The sequence below is a fragment of the Epinephelus lanceolatus genome, chromosome 17 (assembly GCF_041903045.1).
Source record: "Epinephelus lanceolatus isolate andai-2023 chromosome 17, ASM4190304v1, whole genome shotgun sequence".
NCBI lineage: Eukaryota > Metazoa > Chordata > Actinopteri > Perciformes > Serranidae > Epinephelus > Epinephelus lanceolatus.
The window spans coordinates 25,522,767-25,550,696 of NC_135750.1; the positions used below are offsets into that span (position 1 = coordinate 25,522,767).

The 27,930-nt window shown below is 39.3% G+C and overlaps 1 protein-coding gene across 34 annotated transcripts in view; it reads left to right on the forward strand.

The window, feature by feature from the left end:
- Positions 1-12,818: 12,818 nt before the first annotated feature.
- LOC117248330 (neurexin-1a) overlaps positions 12,819-27,930 on the forward strand; it is a 286,729-nt gene continuing 271,617 nt past the window's right edge. For all 34 annotated transcript variants that reach the window (XM_078176214.1, XM_078176215.1, XM_078176233.1 and 31 more), the window contains exons 1-2: positions 12,819-12,957; positions 14,429-15,780. In XM_078176214.1, the coding sequence (XP_078032340.1) occupies positions 15,069-15,780 (712 nt within the window). In that variant the 5' untranslated portion in view covers positions 12,819-12,957; positions 14,429-15,068. The remainder of the gene's footprint in view (positions 12,958-14,428; positions 15,781-27,930) is intronic.

The following is a 27,930-nucleotide window of genomic DNA, read 5'->3' on the forward strand; positions in this document are numbered from 1 at the left end:
ATTATTCCACATTATCATATGCTTTACAGATACTGGCCAGTGATACGGCTGCTCCTTTGTAACTCTTTCCAGCACTCACTGATCTCATGAACTTTGCCAAGTTTAGCTGATGTATAAGACTCACAGTTCAGTAAAGTCTGAAAAAAAAATAAAAACAGAGATTGAATCATATCCAGAGATGTGATCTTGTGTGGGGGTAGTTTGATAAGACTTTGTAAAGGTCACAAAAAGCAATAATGATTCATTTTGTACAAAAGAAAAAAAAAGTCTGCTTTAAGACTGAATAAAGCTTCCATTTTAGTTATTTGCAAAGTACTGAACTCTAAGAATTCCACCTAGACGTGTGTGAAATTAATCCTGTAATAGCTGCACCTGATGGAACAAGATATGAAAAATAAGGAATGATGCTGCATGCTTCAGTGAGGATTAATGCCCATTTCCTGATAGGACCAAGGTCAAGGTTTGGCCTAATACCTATGAGGCTCTTGTTCAAATCCATTATTCATCAGAAAGTGTGTAGAAATTACACACACGTTCGCACACACACAGAGATCTTGCAGGTAAACAGTTGGTTACTTGTTTATTTACACGTAGTTATTAGAGTCCCCAAGGCAACACGGGCTGAAGATCTCATGAATAGTGCACATAAGAGTGGATGAAGACCTGTGAGAGGGAAATCAATCTTTCATCTTTCGTGAACACAGGAGCATTGCGCTGCCTGAGATCATCTCATGCGATCTACTGACCCAATCTTTCAGGAGGAAATTTCTCAGCTTGTCTGGAACTGCTGGACCCAGTGGCCTGGCATTAAGATTAAACACTCTGGGTACAAGGAAAATGCTGTGCACTGAATTCACTATGTTCAGAATGCAGGGCCAAGGAGAGCGACACCCCAGGTGAACCCCAGTATGATACATGAATGATCGATACAAAAACCAGTGTTTGGAGAGAAGTGCTCTCAAACCCACCAAGACACACGTAAAAGCCATCTAAACAGGTTTCTAACACACATATTGATACCAGAATCAGAGATGAGATACTTGACACCTTGACACAAAAAGCATTCACTTCAGCCCTGACATCTGACTGTCATTCAGACCTCTATTCTGATGTGTTCCAGTCCGAGTGGAGTAATGGTTGGCTGAGAATGTCAGATGCTGCTGTGAAACCAAACCACTAAAAACATTAAAAATTAAGCCGCCATGTGCAGATTTTTTTATGAGAGTGTGGGGTTTGTTTGGTGAAAACTGATCCAGTCTATGTGTTGCTTTTTGTTGAGGTATTCTTATTGTTCTATTGTCAGAAAGGTGGAAAGGCCTGGTCGCACCAGCATTTTAAATGGCAAAAGTTTGCTGAGATTTCCACTCATTCCAATAAAATCGCAGATACAAGCTGTGAAAATGAGTTTCCTCAGTGGCGTGGCTTGACTCAGCCTTAGAGATTGGGTGAGTAGCTTCTACATCCAGGGGGAGCTCCTTCACTTTGAAAGGGGTCAGTTGAGGTGGTTTCGAGCATCTGATCAGGATACCTCCTGGGCAGGAGGTGTTTCAGGCACATCCCACTGGTAGGAGACCCCGGGGCAGATCCAGGACACGCTGGTGGGATTGCATATCTCATCTGGCCTGGGAACACCTTGGGGTCCCCCAGTGTTTCTGGGGAGTGGGACGTCTGGGGTGCTTTGCTTGGCCTGCTGCCTTTGCGACTCGGCCCCTGGTAAGCGGATGTAAATGGATGGATGGATGGAACACAATCACAGCAAGTTTAACTTTGGTTCAACTTTTGGTAAACTTTGACTCCCTGCCCCCAAATAGCTAACAACAATAATAATGATAACAAAAAAAAATAAGGGAATACTTGATGTGCACACTTTCCTCTTCCTCGTGTTTTTGAACTGTGCCCTGGATGGCTGTCACGTTTTCACTCCAGCTTTTTTTTAATGTTCAACTTTTTTAAATGTCCACAAAAATAATATTGTGTGTGTGTGTGTGTGTGTGTGTGTGTGCGTGTGCGTGTGCGTGTGTGTGTGTGTCTGTGTGGTGGTGGTGGGGTGGCTGCCTATGTACCTTATAGGAAGATCTGCTAATGTAGATTATAAACAAGTCTCAACTGCCGTTCGCTTGCAGATTATATGTGGAATGGCAAACATTGCTTTTTGTTCATTCTTGTTTGTTATAAACACTAAAATCCACTCAGCACTTCAATTTCATGCTTGTGTGTTATCCAGCCTGCTATAAATAAGAGTAGACAATTCTGAGGGGTCATGGAGTGCACGCTGGTAAAAAGTACAAATTTTATTATGAATGTATTAAATGTTTCATGGTTGTTAAAACACTTTAAACCAAGGCATTCTAGCTCAAATTTTAATGGGATAAAATGACATATGGAGAAAAACCCGAGGGTCACACAGTTACCTCTCTACACTGCTGTGCTGGAGCCAAGCAGTCTGCAAACAATCTACATTTTGGGTTGATAGAACAAATATGTTTGTTCAACCAGTTTTACACTTAAAAAGGCATGGATAATGGAAATACAATGAAAACGAAACAAACAAATGCAAATACTGTGGGAAAAAAACAGTAAGGGTCAAAAATCAATTGATTCAATAATTCCTGTATCTGATGTCAATAAGGAGTCAAGCAATTTGTTCCAGACTGTTTGCTCAGCCTCTGAAAGCGAGGTTCTAATCTGATTTTTTGGCATGTTAAGGCTTTCCTCATGCATCTTCAGTAGGGTCATTATGTATAAGTCAATACAATCAGTAAACTCATTCAGGCTGGACATGTGACCAGCTCTTTGTGGTCCACAATCCTACGTTTCATTAATTCCTCTGAAATGAAATTCAGAGTTGCAATGTCCCTTTCCCTATCTCCAAATCTAATAACTGTAATGATACAGATTTCTAAATTCAATCAGCTTTAATCTGGGGGATACAGACGCTCTCAATAGGGAGCGAGAAACGGTCCCAGCTGGTGAGTGGTGAAACTCTTATGAAACAAATGTGGCTACTTTAGAGGGACTAGGACTCAGACATGCTGGATACATTTGCTTAAAAGACAATCTGTGTCTTTTCAGTAAATGTCTCCCTGCCCAGCGTGCTTCCATTGTTATGGAAGGAGACTCAGCTTTGAGCTTAAAAGACCTCTTGAGGAAGACAAACTTGATTATCAATGCAAAATTGATTTAAAAAAAAAAAAAAAAAAAACAATCAATGGTTGCTTCACCCTTAATATTTTAATTAGTGCATGAAAAATGTTTATGTGACCATTGCAGCTCATGAAATTAAGCCAACAAAGAGCCTACGACAGAGACCATTCAGTCCAGCCTCTTCTGGTTATAGTTACCCTGAAATAATACTCTCATCACAGATTTAAAAAAAGACCATATCCTGCACAGACGGCAGCCTCATTTCAATGTGTTTCTGTAAAATGAAAATCCAGAAAGTCATATTATCTGGGTCCATCATATACAGTGCTTTCATTTCCAAATTGATTTTGTGATTTCAAGACATTTCACAAAGCTGCTATGAGCAACTTAAATCAAAAAAAATAAAGGAACCCCTGAGCTAAGTGAAGAGGTGGGTCGACCCCTGTGGCTATGGATGACATCATGTTTCATGGATGAATTATCTCACTATGATTGACTGACACGTGACCAGTCTGTGTCACTGAATGTAAAACAAAATATTCATCAATGTAGAGGAGAGCAAGGAACAGATCAATCAATAATTTTATTACATCATCTATCATAGTTTCATCGCACTGCCACCTACTGACAAGAGGCCTAATCAGCCAGGATAACACCCGTATGGGTGTTTTATCTTTTAATTATACCTGGCACAACAGTCACGTACAGTACAGACACTGGAATGCAAACAAAATCAGGACTCAAGATAGACCAAGCAGATGGCATGGACTGATAGTACAGAGTATGTTGCTAAACTCAACTGTAAGTCCATGTTGGCCAGCTCTTCTTGTTTTTGCCAGGTGTATCTGTGTCTTCTATAAGCAGCCTTACTGCAAAACCAAGAGAGCACATGGCTGCTAATCAGCCTGATAACATGCAGCTGTGCCGACTGCCTGGCTCAGCCACCTTGGCTCTCCACCCACAGCAAATTCTGAAACCACATCCCTCTGCCACAGCCTTAACTCAGTGAGAGAAAACAGAATAAAATCAATTTGTAATCCTTATTCAACTGTGGGTTAAAGGGGAAAAAGAAAAAAAAAATGTTATTACATTAACGCCATAGCCCTTTATACACAGAGATCCCACAATATTGCTACAATGAGGACCATTCATTACGCTGGCTTTGCTTTTTTACACAGTACAAAACAGCAGAAGCATCATATACACCCTGGTGTTGATTTAGATAGCATGCTGGAAGCAAAAGAGACGTGATGTTTAACACAACAGTGTCGGCCTCTAGTGGCACATATACGCATCGGGCAGCGCTTTCTAAACGATAACAATAACAAGACAACATAACATGGCAATAACAATCATTTACCGTCCCTGTTTTATGGTTGATGTTGTCCTCTGCTCAGAGGTTAAGGAGCTCCCGGACCTCATTGTCTACCCAATTTTCGATTGCTGTTCTTCTACTTTGAGTTAGCTGCTAACTGCTATAGCAGCTGTGGGTCGCACAGATAACACATCGTCAAAACATTACATCAATGTTGCCAGCATGCACTTTTTACACAGACATTGATTTGGCTCTCTTACTATCTCTGCTGTTGCTTTAAAGGGGGAACCCCCCCATTTTGTTTTTGAACCTTTATTGAAGCCCGAACACATAAAAATAAGTATCTTTGAAAATAAGATATAGAAACCTCTCACTGTTAAAATTAGCCAAACCTATCTGTTTTTATTACAGCAAAATACTCTCCACTACGATGGTGTCTGACATGAAGGAGAGTAGTTTATCTGCCAGGAAACCTTCACCCAAGAGGAAAGTAATGTCCTTGTGCAGAAGGTTCAAAATTACTATGAGTAAATACACAGTTTCTTAAATTAGTCTGGGAAAGATAAATTAGCTTGGGAGAATATTGCTTACACTTCTATGTTCCTGCGGTCCTGTAGGAGATCCACCGCCCAGTCTAAGAAACAGTTCAATAACACCAAGGTCCATTTACATCTGCTTGTGCCCTACACATTTTCCTCAAGATATATGTGATTACAGTATCTTGGCAGCCAAATAAGCAATGTTCACTCAGAGTCATTTTCTATGAAATTACTGTTAATTGACATGTTGAGACAATTATTAACGTGAAACTGACAACCAATTGTGTGGCTGACAGTCTTCATTCGAAAACCCTTTTCTCATGCAAAGTAAAAAATGGAAACATACTGTCTCAAGCAATAAAGCATTAATTTTAACCCCTGTCTTGCTTTTTCATATAATATGTAAGCTAAGCAGCCAATCTGTGTTATGTTACGTAAGATGTAAGATGCTGTTTCCTTATTTTCTGTCTTCTATATGGATCATCAGCTGGTGAGATTTTTTTTTATCGTGGGTCATGTAGCTTAACTGTCAATCTTTAAGCATGGTAACATGAACTGTATGTAGCAAAGTGCATATTTAAAGGTCTAGTGTGTAGGATTTAGTGCCACCTAGTGGTGAGGTTGCAAAACTAAAATTCTCCCAAATTCATTTGTCCATTCTGGGCTATTGTAGAACAATATGGCGGACTCCGTGGGAGAGAGCCAGGCCCTCAGGAACGAGACAGGTATAGAAGCAGACACATTCCATTTTTAGCGTATACAACACACTCTGACAAACCCACCCATGTGACAGTTATCTGAACCCTGCAACACGGCAACATTGTGATGAACAAAAAGGGCCAAACGTAGCAAGAATTCACTTTGAAATTCAATATACATGAAGACGTGATTCACTTTTTAAGAAACAACATGTAACCCTTCCCATTGCCCTTAACTGCCTCTCTTATAAGCTAATACTTCATAGCTAGCTAAACAACAGCTTTCTTAGCATTTTCTTCATGACTTCCACTTCCAGATCAAGGAGAGAAGTGGGCGCATCGTGGACTGACGAGCAGGTAGTGGTGGGCAAGTCATGTCGTTAGTGGGCGGGTCAAGTAGCTGGTCTAGCTGCGGCTATACCTACCCGCCAGGAATACCACTCAGACTTATTTCCAGTTTTATCCAGTGGCCACTCGTGGTATTGCAGCAAAAATATCCCCTATGGCCTGTAAAAGAGACATCTGTAAACGCACAACAGTGTCAATTATGACACTTCATATTATGCATTTCTGATCCAGGGAGGTTTTATATTTGTAAAACTTATTTTTGAGCTGAGAAAAGCTATTTAAAAATCTGTAATATCATCACAATGGAAAGTCTGAGAGCCTAGCAGGAACTGGTGGGCAACGCCAGTGGGAGAAACCCTACTGTGCATATTCAGCGGGCTGAATACTGTGTAAGTAAACCTGGAAACTCCAAACTTTTTCTGGCATATGCACCAGGTGAGCAGTTCTCATTTGACTGAGTAGGCGTCATCTTGGCACATGGTATCTAGTTATTATACATCTATGGAGAAGACCTGCTTCGTATGTAGATATAAATGGCTCATTCTAAGGAAAAGGAATTGCAAGAACTCTTACTTTCAGGTAATTATAAACTAATGAAAACATATATACTTTTTTTTGTTTTTGGTACTTCATGTACTTTAATTGTTATTTGGCACTGTTGTTAAGCACTTTTGGTACCTTTTGGGTTTTGTAAAGGGCTATAGAAATGACATGTTGATTGACTGATTGACTGAGTGCTTGATTGACTGATTGATTGATTGATTGATTGATTGATTGATTGATTGATTGTATTAACAGTATGGTGCCATTTCTGCCAATAGATGCCCCTAAAATCTACACACAGTCCTTGTCATTTTAAAATGGGCCAGCTAGAAACATTAAAAAGTCACCCAGAGACAGTGTTTTCTTCCTGCTCATGACGTCAAAGTTAGCTTAATTAGCTAGCCAGCTGCAGCTGATAAAATCTTACAGTGACAGTTATTATTTCAGTTGGCAAAATCGATGGTCATTGGTGAAAAATATGATGCTGCTGTTAGTATAATTGGTCACTCAATCGAGACTGCATTCAGACTGCATCTGTCATAAATAATGATGGATGGTTAGACAGAGAGGACAGAAAGGAGATATGTTCTATCCCAATATGGTAAAATTGTGTGCCCACTACTTTAGTTTTAATGAGGAGCTGAAAAAAATATTCACACATGTTTTATCCCCCTTTTGACTTCCAGAATGCTAGAAAATGCTTGTGTGTTCCCACAGTTACCAAATGTAGACCTTAGATAATCAGAAGTTAATAAGATCCCTTCCCTGCCAGCTTCTATGATCAAGTAGGCCACATTTTAGTTTGCTAACTCATGCAAATGTCAAATACTTTACCACACATTGCTTTTATTGGCCCACAAAGCATTCTCGCCACAGCAGAGTTGGAGGGTCATGTAGCTGTCAAGTGAATAAGGCCTTAAACTAGAGGAAACTACTTCATACATTTACAGTGCTCAAAAGATATGCATCTGGTCACAGAGAGCCCATCGTGTGTCTGCTGTGGTCCTCCTTCACCACTGTTTTTTGTATTAAACAATAGTCCAACATTTTGGATGACTATATTTGATTTACAGGGAGTTAGATGAGAAGATCAATATAAATTTCATCTCTGTGCATTCAGTAGAGCAGCCAGAATGTGTTTAGCCTGCTCCGCAGAAAGTCTGGAAGAGGAGCCAATTGTTTTGCGAACCGCAAAAGGTCAAAAAAGTCATTCTTGATTTGGTCAAATATGTGCAGCATCCTAAAACTGTTTGGCCTACAGTCGCTGAGTTAAAGTCATTTTCTCACTAAGCGGATAAAGATGAGACAATTGCATCTGAGGACCACAAGTACACAAAACATGAGTATATAGGAGTGCAAAAGAAATGTATTTTTAGCAATATATGGACAGATTAGTGGTTCGAGGCAGTAACCTATCTGGAATAATTCTAAGATCTGGTCACATTAAAGAAGACAAGCAGCCTCAGCAGAAGCAGAGGAAGAAAAACTGCTGATTCTAAGTACAATTTGCATTGTTTACATATTTTTGTTTACTTAAGAGAATCAATTGATTTTAGTGCTCGTGATTCTAAACTTTTGACTTGGGTTTCTTCAGAAAGTGAGAGATTACTAATGTATGAACAAAGAGCTGCCTTATCTTGTCCCGGTATGAACCCAGGAAGCTTAGACCTCTATTAATCTTGAATGCACTATCTCTCTGTTCTCCTCAATCTGTCATCACAGTGACACAAGCAACTCTGTAACCTCAAAAGTCGAGGAAATATGTTTTTTAAACCCTTGCAATATCTAACTCTTCCAAAAGACAACCTTTATTTGTTTGCAGTTATGACTTCTAGGTTTTTTCTTATATGGAACACTGACAGGTTGAAGGTTTACTCGAAAGATAATCCACTTTCTTTGCCCAAAATTTGTTTTAGTCTATCAGTTTCGCTTGTGTTATACCTTATGTCTTATATGTTTTCTAATTTATTCCAATGTGCAAGTGTTTTGCTTCAGTTCAACTGGCATTTACAGTGTTTTGGCATTCTACTACTAAAAGCAAACCTTGAGGACTTGACCAATTTTGTGATGTAAACCAACCTGATAAAAAAAAAAATTAAAACATTTTTACAGTCCTGTAACTTCAAATGTCAAGTAAATTGAAAAATGAAAATAATAATAGTAAATTAATAAATCACAAAAGCATTTAATTACAAGCTAGCAGCTACCAACATGCTCATACTATCGAAAGTTTTAATGATTAATGATACATCATAATGATTAATGATTCATGATAATTTATACATGGCATGCATGATATATATTAACTAACAAGATTCGCTGCAACTACTTTGAGACAAATATAAAGTTGGTGCACTGTTGAGAATAGAATACCTTACACATTGAGCAAATAAAGAGTCTTACAGCAGTTTTATTTTTATTTATTTTACCTTTATTTAACCAGAAAAACCCCTTGAGATGAAGAATCTCTTTTTCAAGAGTGCCCTGGCTTAGACGGGCAGCATCATAAAGGCACAGACAGACAACATAGAACAAAAACATAAAAAAATATACAACTGTAAAACAAGAAATATTAACCCCAAAATGAGATTACTACAAAGAAAAGACAAAAAGTATGTTACTAGAAGTGAACTATAAAATCACCAAAAAAGGCGACTAAACATGATTAAAAAGACCGTTGAAAAGACACCCCGACACTGGCATAGTAGATGATTGTGTACTGTACAAAAATCCTGCAACAGTGCTTTGAAACAGCTGAGAGGAACCAGTGAGTGCAACTTTAAGTCCCTCTGCAGAACATTACACATATAAGGAGCTGCATACATGAATGCTCATTTGCCAAACTCTGTACGCACCCTCTGTATAGACAATAAAAACATGTTATGTGAACAGAAAGCATAGCAATTTTCAATTTTTTGCTTAATGTACACACATAAATATGCTGGAAATAGGCCAAGAATAGCTTTGTAAACAGGAGAATGCAATGGAAAGGTCTACAAAACAACCTGAGCATACAGGATACAGTGATGAGTTATATCATATTATACTGTATCTGTTCAGGTCTCCAACACCTCTAAGCTGCATTAATATTCATATATACAGTACAGGCCAAAAGTTTGGACACACCTTCTCATTCAATGCGTTTTCTTTATTTTCATGACTATTTACATTGTAGATTCTCACTGAAGGCATCAAAACTATGAATGAACACATGTGGAGTTATGTACTTAACAAAAAAAGGTGAAATAACTGAAAACATGTTTTATATTCTAGTTTCTTCAAAATAGCCACCCTTTGCTCTGATTACTGCTTTGCACACTCTTGGCATTCTCTCGATGAGCTTCAAGAGGTAGTCACCTGAAATGGTTTCCACTTCACAGGTGTGCCTTATCAGGGTTAATTAGTGGAATTTCTTGCTTTATCAATGGGGTTGGGACCATCAGTTGTGTTGTGCAGAAGTCAGGTTAATACACAGCCGACAGCCCTATTGGACAACTGTTAAAATTCATATTATGGCAAGAACCAATCAGCTAACTAAAGAAAAACGAGTGGCCATCATTACTTTAAGAAATGAAGGTCAGTCAGTCCGGAAAATTGCAAAAACTTTAAATGTGTCCCCAAGTGGAGTCGCAAAAACCATCAAGCGCTACAACGAAACTGGCACACATGAGGACCGACCCAGGAAAGGAAGACCAAGAGTCACCTCTGCTTCTGAGGATAAGTTCATCCGAGTCACCAGCCTCAGAAATCGCAAGTTAACAGCAGCTCAGATCAGAGACCAGATGAATGCCACACAGAGTTCTAGCAGCAGACCCATCTCTAGAACAACTGTTAAGAGGAGACTGTGTGAATCAGGCCTTCATGGTCAAATAGCTGCTAGGAAACCACTGCTAAGGAGAGGCAACAAGCAGAAGAGATTTGTTTGGGCCAAGAAACACAAGGAATGGACATTAGACCAGTGGAAATCTGTGCTTTGGTCTGATGAGTCCAACCGCCGTGTCTTTGTGAGACGCAGAAAAGGTGAACGGATGGATTCCACATGCCTGGTTCCCACTGTGAAGCATGGAGGAGGAGGTGTGATGGTGTGGGGGTGTTTTGCTGGTGACACTGTTGGGGATTTATTCAAAATTGAAGGCACACTGAACCAGCATGGCTACCACAGCATCCTGCAGCGACATGCCATCCCATCCGGTTTGCGTTTAGTTGGACGATCATTTATTTTTCAACAGGACAATGACCCCAAACACACCTCCAGGCTGTGTAAGGGCTATTTGACCAAGAAGGAGAGTGATGGAGTGCTGCGGCAGATGACCTGGCCTCCACAGTCACCGGACCTGAACCCAATCGAGATGGTTTGGGGTGAGCTGGACCGCAGAGTGAAGGCAAAGGGGCCAACAAGTGCTAAACACCTCTGGGAACTCCTTCAAGACTGTTGGAAAACCATTTCAGGTGACTACCTCTTGAAGCTCATCGAGAGAATGCCAAGAGTGTGCAAAGCAGTAATCAGAGCAAAGGGTGACTATTTTGAAGAAACTAGAATATAAAACATGTTTTCAGTTATTTCACCTTTTTTTGTTAAGTACATAACTCCACATGTGTTCATTCATAGTTTTGATGCCTTCAGTGAGAATCTACAATGTAAATAGTCATGAAAATAAAGAAAACGCATTGAATGAGAAGGTGTGTCCAAACTTTTGGCCTGTACTGTATACACTGTATCTAAATTAAACACTGGTGTCTTATCTTAGCTCTGTTAACATACATGGAAACAGTGTTAAACTATTCTTAAATGGAAAAGACAGTTTTTTGTATTTTCAGATGAACTGAGCCTGACAACACTGCCATCGTCACTGGTCACATGGGACACACGAGGCAGTTTTTCACCACTGAATTGAAAGACTGATTGCACGGCAATTGCACCAGACATGAGTCTAAAAATTCTGGTGCAGGGGCCATCTTGTTTGGATGAAACACGCATCAGGCATGCTCAGCTGTATGTGGATAAAACTTAGATATCTTTAAAATGTGCACCTAGAATTAATGGAATTAATGGACTCTGTAAACACACAATTGTGCAAAAAAATATCAGTTTCAAAATCACGAAGTCCAAGCACAGCATTATACGAGGATTATTTCTTTTACCTTTGTGTTTCCTGCCACTGAGCAGCTCCGTATATTTCATTCTTCGAGCTTTAAGTGCCTCGTACAAGGACATCTTGTTGATGTTCTGAATTAGTGCTCATTTACTCATTCATTCAAATGCCTAACTTTTACACACTGGCCCGAGGATTACCAAGGCAATATCCTTTAGTCATCAGCCCACATCCTGGACTTTTAGCCTTACCCTGTTAATTGTTCCATTCTCTAAGTAGTTACTGGAAGGAGGCTGACTGTTTATAAATGCAACTAGCAGTCCAGTATTGAGGACAACCAGGATATGATGATTCTGCTAACAGCAGTTATCATTGTGAAAACAAATGAATATAGGCTACTTTCATAGAATAAACACTCCAAAGGAAATGGAAAAAATAAACTTTGCCCTTACTGGTACTTTTTTTCCATCCTTATGAATGCTTAGGTAACACAGGCTATACTGTACATGCAAACTATACAGGATGTGGTTTCTTTTATCATTCATACAGAATGAAATACAGTACGGACCTCCTTAGAGATGCTGGAGAAAGTAATAAATATACAATGTGCTATAAACATGCCATAAAAAATAGAGTACTCCTTGCAAAAAACAGGGCATTAAACACCCCTTGGGTATTTAATCATTCAGCTGGATCTCATAATAACCCCTGAACTGAGAACTCTTGGTTGGCTGTTTTTTTAATTTTCTATCATTTGCTATGTGGGTTGCAATAATTCCACCAAATTGATTTTTCACATACTATAAACATATTGCAACAGAAGCTGTTGTAGTTTGCAGTAAGGACCCCCGTGCTCCAAGTGTACCCAGACCATCTCTGACTGCTTCCCATCGTTTGGTTCCTCCACCAGTGCGATCAATTAATCAATCGCAGCAGTTTTACAAGCCTTATCTCCAAAGTTGCCTATGCCATAAATGTCCGTGGATGGATGCTTATGGAGGCAGAGGCGCTGTCCAAGGTACTGCATTCAGCCCCTCCCCGGTAGACATCACTGAGAGACACGTGATACGCTCTGTCTGAGGCTCCTGACAGTCGCTGGATAAGCTCAACAGGGAAACCAGATTGCACCTTCTCTTCCACAAAGATAACTGGATTTTCGTCCCGCGCTCCCCATCTCTATACTCCATCCGGCTGCTCTCATTTTCTTTTTAGTTGTGTGGTTTTTTTTGGTTTCTTTTTCTCACCGGGAAACAAACTTGGAGGACGGAATATTGAAGGTAATGTCTTATACATCACTAAGCCTGTGAGGTTTTTAGTGGAGTTAAGAGTGAAAGTGGACCCGTCTCCTTCTCTCTTTCTCTCCTTCCCTCCTTCTCTCTCTGTGATGCTGTGATTCACTTGAAAGCGGATCTTGATGTGAAGGTTTCGCCAGAGTGGATTTTTTGAGGTACAGGCTCTCAAACAGACCGAGAATACGCGGACAGTCGTGCTTTTACAGGAGCTCAGCCCGCCGTGTTTTGCACGAAAACGCATCTCTTGTGCCAACTATTTAGGGTCCCGTAGAAGTAAAGGTGTACGCGCAAAGGTAAAAAACAATAATAACGCCTCATGTTGTTTTTGTAAGGATTTTTATAGTTGTGAGCGGGTGAAAGAATGCCGCAGATATGGGCATAAAATAACCCTCTAATTATAGTGCGCCCTTTACAGCTGTCATCCAGGGGAACATGTTAAGGTATTATTGATGACATGATGTCCCGTTTTGGTGAAATGCAGCCAGTGAAACGCAAAATTCCGCTGAGGATTACCCCATATCTTATTAAGCATGGTGATCACTTACTGGGATTCATTGCATTTGCTGTTTGTGGAGATGTTTCAGTGTGTTTAAAGTGCGGTGCATAAGTAAACCCGATCTACATTCTCCTCTTTGAAATGCAAACTAATTGCGGAGGTTTAAAATCTGCTTATTTTTTATTACATCAATATTTAACGCGTCTGGTGTTTTGAAGGAAAATCCGTCTCATGGTCCGAAAAATAGTGACGAGGCCAATATTAGGAAGAGCACATTTTAGGGGTCTGGCTGAGACCCAGTGGCAGCCCCGACTGGTTCGTCGTACACAAACCAACCATTGTGAATCAAATGACGCACTTTTTCCTCATGTCAGGTCTTCAGAAAAGGGCAGGCCAGTGAATAGCCTACTGTATATCGGAATGCTGCTGATAATGGTCATGCACGGCTGCAGAAGTTGTAACGAGTGAAAGCAAGAAGTGATTTTCCTAAGAGAAATAATGAGTTGGAAATCAGCGGGTTGCTTTTTTTTTTTTTTTTACTTTGGTGTGAGACTGTCTGCAGGGATTGTTTGAAGAGATCATTTAGGTGCGAGGCTTTATTATCTTTATTTACTGATGTTTTTCTTATGCATATGTGCACGCTTTTTTTGTATCTGCGAAAGATTGCATGCTTAGGCAATGTTTCCGACACACGAGATGAAGTCATGCCTGGATTCAGTGATACTGTCTGTCCACTGCTGCTGTATAGGCTTCCTGGAAAGCCCTGGTGATATTCATCTATTGATACGCTCATGTTTGTTGCAACAAAGGCCTTTCTGGATATAAGTGCCTGATTGGCTGCGCTTCTGCCTCAATCATAGTATTAACTCTGACTTTTGATTAAGGCTTTGGCCAAAGTGGATTTGGAAATGGATATGGTGAAAGCGCTGATACTGTATTAAATTTGCTTTTCTTTTGCAGAGAGCTTTTTGGACTGAGGACTGCTTTGACAGACAGACTGCTTCTTTTTGCTGAGCTTATCAGCCAACGTGTCTCCATATGGCATTTTTTCTCATTGCTACGGAGGATGCAGGGTGAAAAGCCCCGAGCAAGGCTTCCAGTTACCCGCCAAAGAATGCTGGCATGAACATGAAGATTAAAGCTGCCATTTCAACTCAAGTGAAACCGTGCACACACTAACTGGCACCAGAAGGGACTGTTCCATAATTACATAAATTAGACCGAGTGTGCCCAATGGATATTTGAATCCCTGTCACTTTGCTCTAAATAGACATGGCAGAGAGGACCTTTAAACAGTTCAAATTATTTTGGCGCGAACAGTAAGAGGTTTGGCCAGTGGCCTGGACAGTGTGAGGTAATGGTATTTGCTCCAGGAAATAAGTGTTGGCCAAGCCTATTGCTATGCAAATATAATATAGCATTTAACCTTTTGTCTTACAATGCATCAGCTCACACTTGTTTATCAATGTAGACAGTCACGTATATGCCAGTCTACTCTCTATCAGTCGACCCAGTATATTTCTTGCTTAAACAAAGGTTCTTATAAATAAATTCAGCCCGATAAGTCCCTGTCCACCTGCACAGATTTTGTGATCACACGATGGTTTTACAAAAGCCACATGGTGCCCATATCATATGGGTTGGGCTGCTCATTTGTTGCTGTGTAGAAATAGGCACTTGTCTAGAATTTACAGGTGCTGAGGGCCAGTGGGCTCGATTTCCAGTGTGGAACGCATGTTGCGAAAGTGAAATGAGCTTCAATATGAAAACAAAGAGCTCCCACGGGCTGCTAGTTTACTTCGACGATGAGGGATTTTGTGACTTTCTAGAACTCCTCATACTGAATGGTAAACTCAGCCTTCGCTTCTCGATCTTCTGTGCCGAGCCTGCGACCGTCGTATCTGACACGGCGGTCAACGACAGCCAATGGCACGCGGTCACGATAAGGAGAAACTTTAAGAACACAACCCTAAAGGTGGACAATGAGACGAAATGGGTCGAGGTGAAGTCAAAAAGACGGGATATGACTGTTTTCAGCCATTTGTTTGTTGGTGGAATACCACCGGAGTTACGATCTGTGGCGTTACGACTCACATCAGCTGCAGTCAAGGATCAGCTACCTTTCACTGGATGGATAACGGACATAAAGGTCAACAACACGGAGTCTGTCGTGATCGACAGTGAAGGGGTCTTAAAGGACCTCTGCGGTTCAGCCAACATGTGCTTAAATGGAGGAGTCTGCAGTTTGATTAACAACGAACCAACATGTGACTGCTCTCAGACGGGGTTCCAAGGAAAGGACTGCAGTGAAGGTAAGACATCTGGATTCAGTTCAGACATACAGTCGGTGCAACATAGCCTCTGTACCCTTGCAGTCAGCCGCAATGTGGACTGATCCAAACAAAATCAGGTACCCTATTGTAATTACCATCAGTCCTAAATGAATGCATTCCCCGCCTCTATTTGGCTAAAGTCATATGTTTGTTTTAGTCTGACGATGTGTATCATCGATCCGCAATACAGTTGTTTGTAATGAGTTAATCTCCTGCAAGGCCTCATTAGCAAAACATGCAGGTGTTCTCCATCCCCCAAGGTGTCTTCCATTCTTATCAAACAGGTCCATGGGGATTGGTTGACCTATGAAACATCATCTCCAATGGCTTACCTCAAATGCAAGAGCAGGAGTAATCATCTCTGAGTTTGATGGAGTAAACATGAATGATGTCATTGATTTAAAATGCACATAATTGACTCTTATAGTTGGCAACAGAAGATTGAGGTTTTGTATCAGTTGACACAGAGTTCTTATTAATGAATTGACACTTTAAGCTCACCACATTATGGTATCATTATCATATCATTAACAAACAGCAACAAACTGTAACTGTAGAATGACTGAGCCACTGCTTCCCCTTAAAACTGTGATCCTAATTGATTTAATCATTCTCACAGATTAAAAAAAATATCAGCCGTGTAATGCAGCAGAATTAAATAGCGGGAGAACCAGCTAATCAATACACAAAGAGTACATGCTGTTCTTTGAGGTATTGAGAATAGTGTCACTCTTTCCGTTGCCAAATATTGTGCTCTGAATATCCGGATACTCTTTTAGTTCTCATCCTTAGTGTTGTTTGTAATGACAGTGTATCAGCATTCAGGGTATTGAGTGCAGAGCTTCCCACAGGTTGGCAGTTTACTGCTGTGGTGGGGAGGAGCAGGTCTGTTGGTCAGGCAGAGTGTCGATGGGGGAGGGGTGTGAGCGTGTGTTGTTTTTAATAAAAATCATTTTTTTCAAGTTAAGTCAAACACTGATGGACTCTTTTTAACATATGGTTGAATATACAGAGAGCATAATTTACATCACATTTCATATGCTCATGTATCTTTATTCAAGCACATACATCTTTTATTAACGATTAGCTCATTAGGCCAGCGTTGGATATCTTACTACTGCAGCATATGATATTCCCATCTGATTGTCATTAGTCATTGAGGCACATATGAAGTACCACTAATTAAAATGCCCTCTACACACTGTGTAATCTATGTTTTATTTTCTGCTGTATTCATGTTCTGTTGATGGTGTTAATACAACAGCAGGCAGCACAGGGTCTTTTACCAACCTCATGCACTGACAGAATGAATGATTGTTGCTGTAGTTCACTAACAGGCTTTCAGTGTTGGGCAGCATTAAGTATTTGTTTGTTTAAACCACTGCACATCAGTGAGAAATAGCAGGCGTTATTGCCATACTGCATCAAAGCAACCCGAATAAATCTAGATTCATAATTAACTGTTGCAGTAAATATATTTTGGACTTGCCACCCAAATGGTATCATTGTTCTCTTTCTTGCTCTTTTTGAGTACAGTCTATAATCACAAGCCTTTAATGTTGTAATTAGTATGTGTTAATTGCACTAACATGCTATGTCCCATTTAGGATATTACTGATAATTACAGAAATAACTTGCCAACCTGTCAGGTGGTTCACAGTGAGAGATCAGTTTGCAGGTTGCATTTGGCACTGGTACGTTTGTTGATTTCACTCTGGCTATTTTTTGTTTTAGCCACCAGATTTAAGAGTTTATTTTAATGTACAAGAGCCCACTTGGCATTTTTCATTTGCTGTTAGGTGAAGAATCCAAACAAGAAAAATACCCCAGCCTCCTAAAAAGACTCTTTTTGAAAATCACAGTGCATCTTCACTAAATATATGGCAGCCATCTTCTTCCATGGTACGTAAAATGTAGCCTGATTAAAGGTCATCTCAGGAAAGCTGTGATACTCTTGTACTTAGGAAACTAATACAATGAATTGCTGATGATTTTTAACCCTTGCATGCACAGTGTCCACCACAGTGGAAGCCATTTTGAACCCCTTCATCTGTAGTACTATATCCCATCCACCAGGTTACAGACCCCCGATGTGTTGTCTACACTTCCATTTAATTTCTATCCATGTGTTCATTTGAGATATTGCATCATGAATTCAAAATGGTGGAGGGAAAATGAAATGCACCAAGTACCTCAGAAATAACTGTTAAATATTTTATTCTCAGAAAATTAGACATGTAAATAACATATTTTTTTAACTAAATACATTTGTTAGAAATATTTTTATCCAGATTTTAATATTCTTGTACATTTTTTTCCCACGACTGAAAATTCTGTCCACTCCAATGGATGCGCCAAAGGGTGTACACCTGTGTCAGTGCTTTAGACACTATGCATCTATGGTATAAAAAGTCATTCAGTGAAACTCAATATAGGTCTTTGTTGTTATGTGTTTTCATACCATTTGCTCCTAATTTAATTCCATAATTATATATGGTTTTTTGAGTTCCATTGAAACACTTTTCATACTGTTGATGCTTGGTGTCCACTGCACTGGACAGATATGTAAATCATCCAAAATGAAAAAAACATCAGAAAAAAAAGTTAGTGGCATGTTTTTCACTTGTTTTAAAGAAAAGCAAACTTTTTTTTTAAAAAAAAGTATTACTTTTTGATTTAATAATTGATGCATGACAGGGTTTTATTACAAAATGCATCTGCAATTATTTGTTGACAGAAGTATCTCATTATTTTTGACAAAATATTTTGTGCTTTTGTTGAGGAAATTACACCCTTGACACAAATTCTGGGAATTAAGCATATTTATTTCCACATGTAAAGATTAATTATGAAGCATGACTAAGTGTTCTGCCTTCTTACTTATTTTCCAAAAACTCATTCCCAAAGATCAGCTAATATTATTTGCCTGAGATGAGTTGGGTCAAAGCAAATTAGTATGAGGGATCCTACCTGTCACTCAAGAACACTGGAGGAGGATTACTGCACAGCAGACAAATTCAAAATGATACAGACAAACATTAATTACATTACCTGCAAAGTTATTTAAAAAAAAGTGAGATAAAAATATTTGAATATTGTTCAAACAATAAAACACTGGTTTAAAAAAAAAGGGAAACTTCCCCTCAATACTATAATTTTGTACTATAGCTTAAAGTATTAGTGCTCAGGGTTTTGTTTATGGGTGGCTCTAAATTTAATAAGACTTTGAAAATGAAATTAGCATGTGCTGTTGTGTCTGTTTCTTGTGCCTGAGTGTCATTAATAATAATAATTAATAATAAAAAAAAACTGTAGGAAAAGATTAAAACCTTTACGCCGGGGTGACTTCTGATGTTAATAATTATATGGCCATGAAAGAACTAATTGGTAATGTTATTGCAGTGTTAAGATGAATGATGTAAAAGATATAATCTTTGTGCTGCATGAAAGACGAGCAGTTATTGTTTCAAAAGGTCCATGTAATGAATATAGCATGGTAATTTGGACCAGGTCCATTATAGTTCATGAGTATGATAATGAAAAAGAAAATCATAAAAATATGGTGTAATCACTTGTCAATGTTAGATGTCTATATGTACACGTACATGGGAGTTGGTTGTCTCATGCACTAGTGACTTGAAGTTTGATGGGATGTACTCTGGACGTGTTCTCTTATAAATCTCAAACAAATATATTCATGACTGAATTAAGTGTGTCCTTGTTATAAAAAACAAAACAACTGTAAAGACAACATTTGAGACTCCCAGTATCGCACCGTTCATCCTAATTTTAGGTGCTGCGGTGAAAGATACAAAGGAGTCAATCCCAGATTTAGAACTCATTTTGTGAGTTCCAAGATGGTGGGTGAGAAAAGCACTCAGAAAGAGAGCAGCATTTTAAACTCACCCTGAAGGTCTCTATTGAATGTTGTGCATGTGCTCGCTTATTATATATATCTTGCCTGAGTTACCACGTCAAACCATGGGAGAGAAAATACAGGTTATTAAATGGAAGTCATTAGATTCACAAGATCACACAACAGAAGCCTCAAAGACAAACAGGCAATATGTCAGTAGAGATGTCTGCTGCCGTCACCCCAGACAGCCAAAAAGCACAGTGTGAACTGTAAAACTCCTCTCAGTCTTGCTCCTGCTCTGCTTGATGGAATTACGTAAAACATACAAGCAGGTTCAGTTATTTTCTTTTGCACAGTCGACTAATGGTGAGTGTAGCTTTGAGTTTAAAAGATTTCCCTTATGGCTGTTTTCAGAGGCAGTGTGTTACGTTATCGTCTAAATTTTCTTGTCCATAGATAGCTGACAGGTCTGACATGTCTCGTGGGGCTGGTCTTTTATGGACTAAAAGCAGTAGTAGTTGGGGTTTTTGGCCACTTTAAGGCAGCATGTCAACCTGGAAACGCAATACTGATAACTACAGCTTTATCATATTCAGTTGTTAAGGCAAACATGGTAGCAAAACGATTGCATAATTAGGCTATATATCAAGTAGACACAAAGCAACATTAGCATTAATTTCCAGTTGCCCAATGCATTTAATTGTGATATTCACTCTTTTTGTAGCTCAGTTTTGGTCTCCACGAACTCCTCAGGGAAATTCTGGCTCTGTAGCTGCTAAATGCTTCAGCCTGTTCACTAGCATGCTGCTATTGTTGCTAATGCTAATGCTGTTAAATGCTTGGCAGGTATCATACAAGGGGTATATCAAAGTACTGACAACAGCTGCCCCTGGTGTTGGAAATGGTCCTGATTAAAGCAGTTAGACTGAACTAAAGCGGGATTTATACTTCTGCGTCAAATCGACGCTGTACCTACAGCGTAGGCTCTGCGTCGACATAGAGCCTACTCTGTAGCCTTGCGTGCACCTCCCTAGAAATGTAACTACAAGTCGTGGGGGTACAGACCTCCTGTCTCTTTTTGTAAGCTGAAACCATTTCCCTCAGTGGAAACAAAGCTTTTATATTTACTTTAATTTGACAGATAAGAAACTATAAACTATGAAGACAATAAAGCCTCCACAAAATAATATTTTAAGTCTTGTGTGTGATTTGTCCTTGCTTCATATGAGCAGGGGAAATCTCCGCTATTTGCTAGGCTAATTTATAAAATGTAAAATGGCATAGGCTTGTGCTAATAACATTAGCATGTTATTTTTGTTTGGAAAACATGTTTAGTATGACAGTTGTTTTGTCAGTGAACCTTGTGAGCTTTAATGGAACTGAAGTTTGTAACGTTACCTTTGTTAAATGTTGCTGTTGTACCTGGCTTCATACAGTATGAGTAGAGGAAAAGTCTCCTAGCCGCTAGACTAATTTAAACAATGTAAAATGCCATAGGCTTGTGCTAAAAATATTAGCATGTTGTATTTGTGGTAAAAAAATGTGTCAAAGACAAATTGTCGCTGTTAAGCCTTTTTTAATGTTTGTTTTGGGTGTGTATTGAATCAACTCAACTTTGCCAACTAGTGTGTTGGACGTGTAACTGCAGAGTGACACAGACACACCACCACACAAATATAAATGCTCACAACGTAGGCCACCTGCGTAGGCTACAATGTAGGCTCTGCATAGACTCTGCATACACAAGTATAAATCCAGCTTGAGATGTTAAAGCTTTCGGTTGTAAAAACAAAACAATGAGCTGAAAGACACTATAAGTCCCGTACAGCTGAGGGGAACCACACAGTTGGTTGATGACTCTGTGGGTTTGTTACTACAAACAGACCCACTCACATAACATGTCATCCTATATAAAAATAGTGATCTGTGCAGCTCTAAATCTAGCTCCATGCTTTCAAATGCAAAAATTGGAATGCCTGGCCTTGGCGTATTACATCACTTCCTGTGTCTGCTTGTAAGTAACAGTTTCCCTGGCCTTTCAAGTCGAAATACCACAAAAGAACTGCTCTGAGTTAACAATGTGAATTCTTGACGTGCCGTTTGTTTGAGCTAAACAACTGGCAGACTGTTGGTTCATGCCGAACTCTTTACATCAGCTGTTTTTCATGTTTCTGTCCAACCGTGTTTTTAGTGTCACTATATCTGACACCAGACCATAGAAAACTCTGTATTATTACCTGCACTGAAGAAAGACTGGTGGCTCTTAATAGCTCATTTCAACATGGCATCTAGCTTTGCAAGACGTAGAGATTCAATTCCCAACAGAGCCATCCATGCTGAAATTGTATGAACTCGTGGTACCTTAAGTCACTTTAGGTGAAAGCATCCAACCAATTGTACCTTTGCCAGCTAATTCAGTATTCTAGCAAGTACAGAGATATTTTTTCCACCTCAAGGTAATGTGGTGTTGCTGCTTGCTTTCTCGCCATCCTGAGCTGCAGGGGGGAGGCAAGCGACAACAACATCCACTGCAAATGTCTGTGCATGGAGAATTTTACCAGAGCATTCATTTAAAATAGTGATTAAAGCTAGTGTTCCAGCCTAAATAAATGGTCTTGTGAAATTGTTTTAACCGTAAAAATCTGGAAGCATTGTAATACAGCTAAGTTTACCTAATGCCCATACATCGATTTATCTCCAGAGTACATTGAAGTTTGAAATTTACCTTTCCATTAAATAATTTAAAAGCTGTTGTGTTACTTTGATCAGATGAAAGGATTACAGGATTTGCCACCAGACCTGTCAAGTCTCCCCTGTCCAACCACAAGCTTGCACATTGCATGACCTCACACATGCACACACACGCACCCATAAATCCCTTTGATCGGTTAAAACAATTATTTAAATGCACTTTTCGATGGCCAGTAAGTTCCCAGAATCTGTCCTCCTTTTTCTCATTAGATAAATAACATAGATGCATCGCACAGCTCCATATTTTATCCTGATAAAATGAAATGATGTTTATTTCATCGTGCATCAGCTAAACATAAATCAGTCCAGGTTACAAAAAAAAAAGTAGGGCAGATCTAAACTAAGACTGTGCAGCATTTTATTTTTCATGTGGTTCATTAAGTAATTCAAAGGCTAACTCACATTGACTGGATACAGTAAATAACTGTGAATGCATTGCATTTTGACTCTGTGTTTTTGTGCTGAGAGCATAGCTTCTAGGTCCTTGTAAGTTATAGTTAGAAGTCTCTGAAACTAATGTCACTCACTGTAGGACTGACACTCTGATGACTTAAGCCACTTGATTAAGCTGCTAATGCATGCTGACAGAGTACCAAGTATGACTGTAGCCTACAGTAAGTGAAATTATGTCACACCTTTTTTCACATTTGAATCATAATCATCTGCTAGCTTGGTGATGTGAAGTCTTTTAGTCACTGAACACCACAGCATCACTACGCATTTGTGCCTACTGCAACATTAAGAAAGGGATGTGCTGCAACACGTGCAGGAGACAAAATGTTTAATGGATTTTTGACTGTGCCTTGGTCTTTAAGGGTGTTTTTCTAAGGCAAATTTGAGTCTTCATTATTGGTGTGTTAGGTTTCAGGTTAATATCTGAGAAATGATTTACAAATCGAGGAACCTTTGCTGAATCTCTTCCTGCAGCTAATAGTTTGAACCTGATCTTACAGTGTCACAAATTTCTGTACAGCTACTGAAAATATGTGGAGGTTAATCCGCTTTCTATGCTTATCTGGAAGTTTTATTTTTGCTACAGGGTGGTACAGTCAATGCTTTCTTAGTGACAGGGTTTTACTTTTACATGTACATATAATACAAAAAAATGCATTTTGTATGGGGTTTTTAAGTATGCCATTGGGCTCTTTTAATGACGCTGGTTCCTCGCCTGGGTCTGTCTTACACAAATTGATTTTTAATCAGTGGCAGAGGGATTGCCAAGTCAAATGTTCTGCCAGTAAAATTTGAAACGTGATGACTTTGGCAACCCGTTGATTACATTAGAGGTGGTGTTTTACATTATCTGTCACAACAATGACTTGCCACCTGCCATAACACCACTCGGTATAAAGAGGGGGAGGAGGAGGAGGCGTGAAACGTCATAATGCAAATTAAATACTGGGACTGGATTGAGAGTTTTTTTTTCACAGAAGCCTGCAGCCTACATTTTCATCAGTTAGGTAGTGCTCCCTTATGCATTTTTTGAAGGCGAATATTTCAGGTATAGCTAAGTTAAACTAGAGAAGGTCTTTTTTGTAACAAGTTTGGTATTAAGTATGTTTACCCAGTGCTAACAAGAGAGTCTTGCTCAGTGTTCTGGAACAATTTGTCACTGCAGTGCTGACGTACAGTATATATTACTGTCTTAGTCACTTCACTGAGCCTGACTGAACTGAGGTAGTCTTTCCTTCAGATTAAAGCAGCAATTAATATCTTTGGCCATTTGGGGGCAGCACAAGCTGTTATCAGAAGTTGATGCAGTTAACTTGTTAGCAAACTTATTAGCAAAAAGTTGCATATACAGTAGCAAACACAGCAGCATTCATATGGAGTCATGTCTCTGACAAACATCAGCCCAATATTTAATCTCCTTTTAGCTTTGTTTTGGTCTCCACCAGCTCCTGAGGGAAATATTATCTATTTAGCTGCTAACTCAACTATATTCACCAGCTAGTCGCCAACCTTGTCTTTCTGTGGTTTGGTGGTGAGCAAGTAATCTAAAGCGCCTTAGACATTTTTACATGAAAATAGTTTACTGTTGTAACCGCAAATGACAACAAATCCGCCATCTCACACAGCCATATGGGTCGTGTGTTCCTGCTTCTGTATGCAACTCAAATTAATTACCTAAATTAGCGCACCCACCGGTGGACGACAGAATAGATTGTATATGACTGTTGAGTGTCACACTAGGTTTGGTTTAGAGAAAAGATAATGGTTTGGCTTGAAGTTAATATGTTTATTACAAAGGAAATGTAGTCTAACATGACATGTCTTACGTGACATGTGTCACGTGACATATGCCATGTACTACGTTAGGTTTTTAAAAACACTCAGCATCGACTTTTAGTTTCACATGGGACTAAAAAACATCCATCTCCTGGATGAAAGTCCTGTGCTTGTTTAGTCTGTCCGCCTCACCTCCTTCCCGCCCTAAGCAGACATTGTTGCTCTGCCTGACTTCCTCGTTTGATCCTGTAGTAATTACTATAGCCACTAGAGGTCGCCACCTGACAAAAACATAAATATGGGTTGTCATTTCTGCTTTATAATAAGACGTATGTGATTGTATTTTGGAGGAGGCCAGTCTCGGAAATGAGACTGATGAGAGCAGTGACAGTGAAGCAAAGTCACACATTTGTGGACCATGAAACCAAAACCAAAACCAAAAAGTGAGCTGAAAGATGCTAAAAGGCTCAGTGGGGCTGAGTGGAACTGCACAGTTGGGTGATAATTCGCTTTTTCACATTGTACAAAGTCATTTGATGCTTTGTTCCTAAAAACTTGATTAAAGCAGTTTTAACATAACATTTTAGCTACAGAGATACCAAGAGACAGACAGCCCTCTGCTGTTGATCAGTATAAAAGAGAGGATTTCTTTCTCTAGTCAATAATTGGACTATCCTGACTACTGCAGTACATCTAGCAAGGAACTCGTTGGACACTGTTCTTCATGCTGTGTGTTTGTTTCTAAACGAAGAGGCCAAAAACTTCAAAGTGAAATTTCTGTTTGGTTGACGCTCTGGCTGTATGCCTCCAGTCAGTAGTGGACATTTTGTGCCAAGTTGTTTCCCTAAGGAGAATTCAACCTAGCACACTAAAAGAAACAAAGGAGTGGAGAAGTGGGCTGGCGCATTTAACAACTTAAAAAGATAAATCACTGTGTCCCCAAGATTACAGTGGGAGGAAATTAATCTTGTGGTCAGATGTGGACTTTAACCAAGAACATTTACACAAGTACTGTACTTCAGTACAAATTTTAGGTACTTTTACTTCACTACACTTCAGAGAGAAATATTGCACTCTTTACCTCACTATAATTATTTGATAACTTTAGTATTATAGTTGATATACTTACCCAGAAAACACATAATAATGCAAGCTGAAGTGCAGCTGAAAGGATAAGTCAATTGACTGCTTGAAAAAAATACTATTTTTGATAGTCCTTTGTCATTTTTCATACATAAACATTTCATTGTTCCAGCTTTTCAAATATGATGACTTGCTGCTTTTCTTTGTGATTGATTAAGCTGATTTAATTGTTTTATACTTCTGCTTTTAATACTTAAAGTACATTTTCCTGATTGTACACACTTTTACTTAAGTTACCTTTTCATTGCAGTACTTTTAACTTGTAACAGAGTAGTTTTACAGTGTGGTAATAGTGCTTTTACTTATATAAAGGGTCTGAATACTTCCCCCACCAGTGCTTGTGGATAATCTTAAAGGGGAACACTAAACATTAGGTACTCTTAAACTAAAATAAGTCTCAAACTTGTGATGTCGTCAAGTATAAAATCCAGAGGTGCTCCACTGACAGTGAATGGGATGCTGATTTTATGGACCCACAGAAGGTTTGTTTTCTTTTTTATATCCAAATGAGCCTTATTCAACTGTAGTGTTCTCAGTTCTGGAACAGAAAATGTACCCATATACTGAGAACATTCCCCTGGGTGCTCTCAATGTCGTCTATAAAACCTCTCCCTATTCACTGTCAGTGGAGCAGCTCCAGACTTTATACCCTGTGACATCACAAATTTGAGTTTTAGCACTCCAGTTTTTGGGGGCTTGGGCGAGAGTTGTTCATGTTCACTAATATTTTTGGACTGTCTTAGACCATAGGAATAACCTGTATGAATTTTGAGTTCCACCTTAAAATGATGTCCCTGTGCAGCTAATGACACCAGTAAAGTTTGGTATTTGAAGAAGATGCGTTTTACAGTTTGGGAATTTGAAGCAACTTTGAATATATAAGAACAGTGATTCTTACACACCTGTGCACAGACAGCTGTATAGGTAAACACACAATGAGTCAGAACACATATGGAGACAGTTAAGTTCTGTAAATGCAATAAGTAGCTCATATTTGTCGAAAGCAAAACTATCATTTTTAGATAATTTATATGGATGGCTCCACGTGAATGACATATACAATTTCTGACCACCTGCTTTTAAGTAATCAGCAGCTTTGCTAATGTTCACATATATGAATTAAACTAGGACATGCTGTATAGGAAGGCTAATTCTCAATTTGAAGGAGCAATCCCTCTCAGGCGTGTCTGTCATTGTATGTAGCACAAACCATGTGGCCTCACTGTATCTCTGAAACTGTCATTCTGTCTGGGAGCCTCCTGCAGCTTCACTCAGACAAAAGCAGATTAATAGTATACTGCTGTCTCTGAGTCCAAAGACAGATATTGGGATCAAAAGATTAGAGGGATTTTCCCGGAGGATTTTTGCCTTGTTTAAATACAACTGCTCCTGACTGTCAAAGGGTGTTTGTGAAATTCTTTGACACCAAACTCCTCCTTTAACGGGATTCGTCCCACAGTACAAATAAACACATCCCAATAACCATGCACCACTCACACATGCTCATATTTAATTGGGCTGTATAGTATGTTTAAAGTGAAGCATGCTAGCTGGCATATGGACTACAAAGTATATCACGAGATGCATAATTCATCGACGGAATCCTGTTATCTCTTAACAACTGCCATGAAGTGATGTCATGTATCTGTGACATCTGGCGGAATTCTGCCTGTCAGCTAATTTCTGGTCTTTGTTGGTTTATCATAGATGACGTCCTTATTCATACCTATGTTTTATGAGGGAAAATATCTTGCTTTGCACAACTGCTGGTTGCTTTCTATGTAATCTGAGTGATTTGATCTCCCCTACACAGGTACAGAATAAAAGCTGCATAGAGGTGAAAATTTGCCTCTTTAAATTCCAGGCTGAAGATGATATTTTCACTTTGAACATCAGTTGCCTTTGATGCTGCTGGTTGGGTGTCATCCTTCATGAGAGTCATCTGAAATACTAAAAACAAGTCGAAAGTGCACTGCCATAATTTGAAAGCTGTCATGCTAATGATAGAGGGTAGACAAATCACTTTTCAGGAACATTTTATGTGACTTTGAAACCCTTTGTGACTGTAACAGCACAAATAAACCTGACTTGAATGTAGTGCAATGCAGGTTATGTGTCACAGTTAGGGACTTTCTACCTACAGTAGAAGA